The sequence below is a fragment of the Arachis ipaensis genome, chromosome B07, assembly GCF_000816755.2.
Source record: "Arachis ipaensis cultivar K30076 chromosome B07, Araip1.1, whole genome shotgun sequence".
NCBI lineage: Eukaryota > Viridiplantae > Streptophyta > Magnoliopsida > Fabales > Fabaceae > Arachis > Arachis ipaensis.
In genome coordinates, this window is record NC_029791.2 from 14,021,156 (window position 1) to 14,028,861 (window position 7,706).

Genomic DNA, 7,706 nt, shown 5'->3' on the forward strand with positions numbered 1-7,706 from the left:
AACTCAAAAACATATAATGGAATAAGAAAATAATAAATATTTAAAATAATATAATGTTGTTATAGATCGTATGTGGTTTTAACTTGGTTATAACAGTTTCGAATAAAAGGTTTTAAACAAAATAATTTTATTAAAAAAAGGAATAAAACTATTTTGATACATAATAAATAATATTTCTTTATAATTAAAAGAATAAAAACATTTATTTAACGAATAAAAAACATCTTTATAAAGAATAAAATAAAATATTTTATAATTAAGGTTGAAAGAATAAAATAAAATATTTTATAATTAAGGTTGTTAAATATATCTGAATAACAAAATTTGAAAAAAATAAAGTCAAACAACATTACAATATTATACAGTGTAACAAAATTAAAAAAAATTATTGAAACATCACTTAAATACTTGATAGTTACTTATCTCTTTTTTATGATCACTATAATGGAAGTAATTCTTTGTATTTATAATCACCAAAATCCTATTTTTTTAGTTGTTACAAAATTAATCATTTTCTGATTTTCATTATGAATGTAACCAAATATATGTAAATTTAATGCGAGTACAGAAATTAGACAAAATGTTCGAGCATCCCACAATTGTGCTCGAAATTTTTAAGAGGATGCAACAATAATTCGAACTCCGCTACCAATCCCAAGGACATGTCATTACTGTAGCGCACGTCTATTTCACCATGAGACGTTCGAGATGTGCTGTAATGGGGAAAAAGTCTCTCTTTCCTGAGTAAATGCTCCTCAGGAATTGCTTGAAATCTTCCTGGACCCCTCTGCAGAAGGAAACCATTTTAGAAAACATATTCGTGGATACAATCATGTATTTTCCTTCACTTCGTGTGGTGTGTACATAGACGAACAACTAGCTATAACAGGTCGTGGTATATATACATTTCGTGCTTAAGGCTCAATATATCACAGTATAGGGGGATTTTATCTGGATCAGGGCATGCGACCACGTTTTTTGCAACTGTACATATATGATACTGAGCACGAGTTGCAGAATAGGATGCTGGAGAACACACAACTACATGAAACATTGGTTTTCAAGTTACAACAATTGCTACACCGGTATAATCCTTTTCTCCATGTATTTCGCCAGCTTGCACAACGGTCAGATGTACATGAGTGTAGTTTGGTCATTAGAGAGCGACCTGCTAATCAGCCACAATATAGTCTTCCAACTGCGTCGCAGGTAGCAGCTATAATTGTTGGTGATGACATTGAAACAATGATTCGTGGATGAGATATTAAGGTGCAAACTCATACTGGTAGCCTACGAAGGATTCAGAAATTCGTTGGCTATTACGATCCACTACAATATCCTCTTCTTTTTCCATTTGGAACTCATGGATGGGATATCAATACTCGAAGTCAAAGTGGTGGCAAAGTATCATGCCGAACATATAATAGCTATATGCTCCAGGTACAAATCCCTATTTCCTACGCAGTATAGACTTCAATAAAATTCTGCCAAAAAATTGTTCAATGTATCTAATCTTTTTTGCAAATTCTTAAAAATTTGTAGATCCGTCCCGATGATCATTCTACCGTATTGCAAGCAGGGCGACTACTACAACAATATGTTGTTGATAACTATGTAAAAATTGAAACTGAAAAGTTAAGATGGGTTCAAACTAGACAGAAGAAATTACAGGCTGAATTATACCAAGGCTTACAAGATGCCTTGCACACAGGAGAAACCAATGTAGGTAAATATTGTTGTATCTAATTGCTACTTCGTAAATCATTAAGAATTACCCAAAATAATTATTAAAACTATTTTTATTGCTCTCTATATTTGTATCCAGAAAATGTTGGAAGAAAAAGAACAATATTACCATCGTCGTTCATTGGTAGCCATCGCGACATGACCCAACGATATGAAGATGGAATGACGATTGTTCTTAAAGAGGGCAAGCCAGATATTTTTCTCACAATGACATGCAATCCATCTTGGACTGAAATAACTTCAGAACTCAACCCAGTTCAAACTCCACAAGATCGTCCAAATCTAACAACAAGAATTTTTCGAGCCAAATTTGAACAGCTGAAAGAGGATGTAATTACTAAGGGTGTCTTGGAAAAGGTGAAGAGCTATATTTATGTCACTGAGTTTCAAAAAAGAGGGTTGCCACATGTACATATATTACTAATCTTAGAAAACAATGACAAGTTAATTGACCCGGAACATTATGATAGTTTGGTACGTGCAGAGATACCATCTAAAGAAGTAGAACCACACCTATATGATGCAGTGCTAAAACATATGATTCATGGTCCTTGCGAAACACTTAATCAATCTTCACCCTGTATGAAAAATAGCCAATATAAACGCAACTACCCAAAAGAGTTCGCAGCAGAAACACGAAGAGGTGACAACTCATATCCGCAATATAAGTGACGATTCGACACACCAGTACCAATTAACCAAAATATCACAGTTGACAATAGCTGGGTAGTTCCGTACAACCCATGGCTACTACTAAAGTATGATTGCCATATTAATGTTGAGATATGTAGTAGTATCAAGAGTATAAAGTATCTCTACAAGTATTGCTACAAGGGTCCAGACTGGGTTGCAATGGAAGTTCACAACGGTTCTAATGTTGATGAGGTCCAACAGTTTGTTGATGCAAGATGGATCACTGCTCCAGAGGCATGTTGGAGAATATTTAAATTTAACCTTTACCGAATGTATCCATCAGTGGAAAGGTTACAAATTCATTTGCCAAATCAACATCAAGTGAGCTTCTATGATCACCAAACCATTCCTGAAATACTTAATGATGATTATTTCTCTAGAATAATGCTCACTGAATTCTTTGCCCTAAATCGTTAGGAGGACCAACAATCTAGGCATCTTCTGTACAGAAAAATTTCAGAGTATTACGCTTGACACAACAAGGAAAAGGAATGGCGTCAACGCAAGACACAAAGGAGATCCATCGGTCGAATTTATACTGTATCACCTTCAGAAGGAGAAAAATTCTATTTGCGTATTCTGTTATCTAATGTCAGAGGACCAATCAGTTGGGATGACTTGCTAACAATGAATGGGGTCCAATATTCGTCCTTCAAGCAATCTGCTCAACACCGAGGATTGTTAGAGAGTGACAGTAGCGTCTGTGCGTGTTTGGTTGAGGCTTCTGTTTTACGATTGCCATGTGCTTTACGAAGGTTGTTTGCAACCATCTTGATATTTTGTGAGCCTACAGATGTAAGAAGCGTATGAGATGGATTTTTTTCATATATGGTGGATGATTATCCGTCAACCAGCACTACAACAGCCTTAGTGTTCACAAATCGGCTACTCGGGGATATAAATGATATACTCCTTCAGCATAGAAAACAGATTACACAATACGATTTGCCAGCTCTAACTCATGAAAATGACAATGAAAACTCGATACTCAGAGTTATCCAAGAAGAACTGTCAATCGAAGTACCCCAGAAAGACCTGTGTTCCATAGAAAGATTGAACAATGACCAATCTAAAGCTTTCAAGTGCATTATGAATACAATTGATCGAAGAGAAAGTGGAGTGTTCTTTATTGATGGGCCAGGAGGAGCAGGCAAAACATTTCTTTACAGAGCTATAATTGCAGAATTGAGAAATAAGGGTCATATTGTCTTGGTAACTGCATCATCAGGAATAGCTGCAACATTATTGCCTGGGGGTCGAACAGCTCATTCTAGGTTTAAGATCCCAATTAATGCAGAACCATCATCCATTTGCAACATAAGCAAACAATCAGATCTTGCAAAGCTAATTAGACAAACAACGGCAATCATCTGGGATGAAGCACTAATGGCAAATAAAGAATCAGTGCAATCATTAGACCGCACTCTAAGAGACATATTAGCAAACGGTATGCCATTTGGTGGAAAAGTAATGGTGATGGGAGGAGATTTCCACCAAGTACCGCCTGTCGTACCAAAAGGCAGTAAGTCACAAATAATTTCAGCTTCTATAGTTAAGTCTCATTTATGAGCTTCCACTAAAATTCTCCATTTGCGACAAAATATGCGATCTTCTAATGATCATGTTTTTGCTGAGTATCTTATGCGCATTGGTGATGGTCTGATGGAATTGAGCCCACCATACATGAAGACTTTGTACGGATACAAGCAAATATGGCAATTTCGTGGGAGGGTAAAACATCGTTACACAAGTTAATAGAAGAAATATTTTCAAACTTACAATTTCATGGGTGGAACCCTTCTTACATGGTAGAAAGGGCAATATTGACGCCAACAAATCAGGATGTGCAACAGCTTAATGATATAATTATCAACCAGTTTCCAGGAGAAGAACAAAATTTAGTCTTATTTGATGAGGTAGAAGGAGATGCTAATAATTTATATCAACAAGAATACCTTAACTCAGTTTCTACAAGCGGGTTGTCACCTCATGTGTTGAAGGTGAAAAAAGGGGCACTTTATTAAGAAACATAGACCCTAAGGCTGGCTTATGCAATGGTACAAGGTTACTATGTCGTGGAACTTTTCAAAACATGTTGGATGTAGAAATTTTAACCGGCCATCACTGTGGAAGAAGAGCTTCCTTGCCTCGGATAAAACACAAAACCACAGAGAATTTAGGACTGCCTTTTATACTTATCCGGAAGCAATTTCCTGTAAGGTTGAGTTTTGCAATAACAATAAATAAATCACAAGGACACACCATTCCTAAAGTAGGGATCTATCTCCTTAAACATGTGTTTAGTCATGGCCAATTATATGTTGCTCTGTCTCGAAGTATTTCTCAGTCAACAACAAAAATCTTAGTCAAAGAAGGAAATATAGATGGAACAAGTGGAGAATTTATCAGAAATGTAGTTTTCAAAGAAATATTGTTACCTTCACCACAAGTAATTTATGTTTTTAGTAAGTATGTGTGTAGTTACTTCTTGGTACAATTCAGTCTATATATAATTTTAATCTTTAAATCATTTTCGTTGATATAGATATTTTTGTATACAAACTTCAATTTATTGACGACTAACGACTTATATTTTTTTAATAGACGATTTGATTTCAAAGGAACTCATTAATATATGTCAGGAGATAAAGACGACGAGCTTGAACATCTGTTTTACGCAACAAATACGTACTAATTATCATTAACTAAGACATACTAGATATACAAGAAATATATTAACAAATATCAATTACAGGAAGAAGGATACCAAAGTCTCTGGAGTGCATGAAAAGATGAGCAAGCAATTGCATCAATCAAACCAATAGACAATAAAGTAATTTTTTAAATTAATTACTGTCAAAATTGCATTAAACATACATACTTCTATTTCTATGTTAGTAATCATAATCATATGTTATCTAATAGGTTCATTCCCTTCAAATTTATTCTATTGGTTGGGGGAGGAATGGTTAAAACAGACAAGACCCAATTCTGGAAGATGATAAAAAAGGAAATACTGCTCCAACAACATACAAGGTAATGCAATCATCGTAATCAAAATGTTATTGATATGCCTATTATCTATCCCCTTTCTATGTTCTTTTTTACTATTAAATAAAGGGAAAAAGTATATGCCTAAAATTTTAAAAGATTACTCTGAAATTGTAACGGAGATTATGTTTCCCATGTTGAATAAAGTTACAAAAAATAATTTTAAACCAATGATAATAAATTAAACATTTTTCTTTTTCCAGCAACAAACTCACAGGAGCGGAACCAACTGATGTTAGTAAAGAACAACATTGCAGATACCTATCATTAAATTAAGAAACCGTACAAAATAGAGGTAATATCGGATAATTATAGATTTGAATGCTCTACAGAGGATTTAATGGCTTCCTTTGTTGTGCATGTGTAGGAAATTCAATCTCAAACAAGAAATTTCAATTTTACAGGTTTTATTTTTTTTATTATTAAATTGTCGTTCAAATATAATGAAATATGTATTGGCATATGGTATATTTTATTGATTTCTAAATTTTGTAGTTCTTCAAGGCTCAAGAATTTATTGATAAGGAGATGTATGAGGAATTGCTAAAGATTTTTACTCGGTATAAATTCAGAAATTACTTTAGGTTTATCTTAACGTTTTTACTTATAGTTTGATCTATAATTTCCAAAAAAAAAGACATAATTATTTTTCTTCTTTACACTTTTTGCATGCACATGAAAGATTCTTCAAATACAGATCCGTACTTTGGTTTACCACTTAAAAAAAAGGTCCCTAAACAAAAAAAAATGACTTTTGAATATAGCTCATTTTTTTTGTAAATAATCGTATTTTTATATTTATTTTTATGACTGAGTTAGATAGAAGAAGATAATATATTACAATAATTACTATTTTATGGATTATGTTATTTGTAGATAAGTGACGTATGTATTCATTATAATTAAATCATTTTCATATTGTTATTGTTTATAGGTAGGTAATATATGATTATTTTAATTTAAACATTCTATATTAGTCATAAGCTATTCTATATTATTATTTTTAAGTTATTCAAATTTATAGCATAATTTATTCTATATTATTATTATTTTTAAGTTATTCAAATTTAAAATTTTAAAAATCATTAAAATAATCAACTTTAAATCCCATAGAAAAGCGGCTGAACAGGTACGGCAGTGCCTGTTAAGCCGCTAGTTTACATAATGCCAAAATCACAAGTTCTTCAAACATCATCACCTCATCATTCATCATTCCAATACCAACAAAACCAAGTGAATACCACACATACTCAAACCATATCATTATTATTAAACATCCAATACACATAATCATTTCAGCTTATCCTAAGGTTTTCTAGCCTAAGTTTTCACACGACATTATATATTATACACGTGAAACCTAAACCATACATTGGCCGATTTCAACGTATTAACCAAAGCAAACCACAAGGCAAAAGGGCAATGCTTCAATCACCAAGATTTAACTCTAACTCTACCAAACTCTTAAATCAAGCTTCCAATGATTCCAAGAATCTCCATATCATGCATTCATACACCTAACACATATATATACATACATATATCCAACAATTCAATATCCAACATAATTCAAACAAGAAAAACTAGGGTTTAGGACTCTCACCGTGCCCATGGACTAAACGAACTAAATCCGTCAAGATCTACAAGTTAAATTGAACCTAGAGTACCAAATTAAACAAAATCTCAACATGGGTTCCCGTTAATTTCGAAAATTGAGGGATAGAGAGGCTGGGGTGAGATTGAAGCTTACCTATAAAATTGATCTGATAGAATCGTAGAGCTAGATGCGGTGGACGTGTGGCCACAAACGGTGCGGCGATCGGAGCTCGGATGAAGAAGTTATGGTGGATTAATGTTATGGTGAGGGTTTGGAGCCCTTCTTCTCCCTTGGCTGTGTTCAGCGATGATTTCTGCTGAAATGGGGAAGAAGATGAGCCCTTGGCTCATTTGTTTGATGGGTTCGATTGGACCCACGGGTTCGGTTTAGGTTCAGCCAACCGGTTCGATCTGTTCAATTCAATTTTAGGCCAAATTTTTCGAAATTAGTGTTAAAATTCTCGTTTTAAAGAGGTCTATCCTATTTTAATATATTAATGATTACTATACAAAATATTATTAAATACAAATTATAGTTATTAGAATCTCATTAATTTTTTAAAGCTACTAGTTTACTAATTTATTAATTTTAAACACATGAAAAGATTCTTAATTTTTTG

The 7,706-nt window shown here is 33.4% G+C and overlaps 2 protein-coding genes across 2 annotated transcripts; both read left to right on the forward strand.

Annotated features, from left to right (window-relative positions):
• Positions 430–4,743, forward strand: LOC110264870 (ATP-dependent DNA helicase pif1-like). The gene has a single exon (XM_021107359.1). It carries the CDS (start codon positions 3,268–3,270, stop codon positions 4,006–4,008), a length of 741 nt encoding a protein of 246 aa, XP_020963018.1. The 5' UTR covers positions 430–3,267; the 3' UTR covers positions 4,009–4,743.
• Positions 964–2,856, forward strand: LOC107606759. The gene is made up of 5 exons (XM_021107711.1): positions 964–1,209; positions 1,270–1,440; positions 1,543–1,726; positions 1,826–2,326; positions 2,435–2,856. The coding sequence occupies exons 1-5, from the start codon at positions 964–966 to the stop codon at positions 2,854–2,856; spliced, it is 1,524 nt and encodes a 507-aa protein (XP_020963370.1).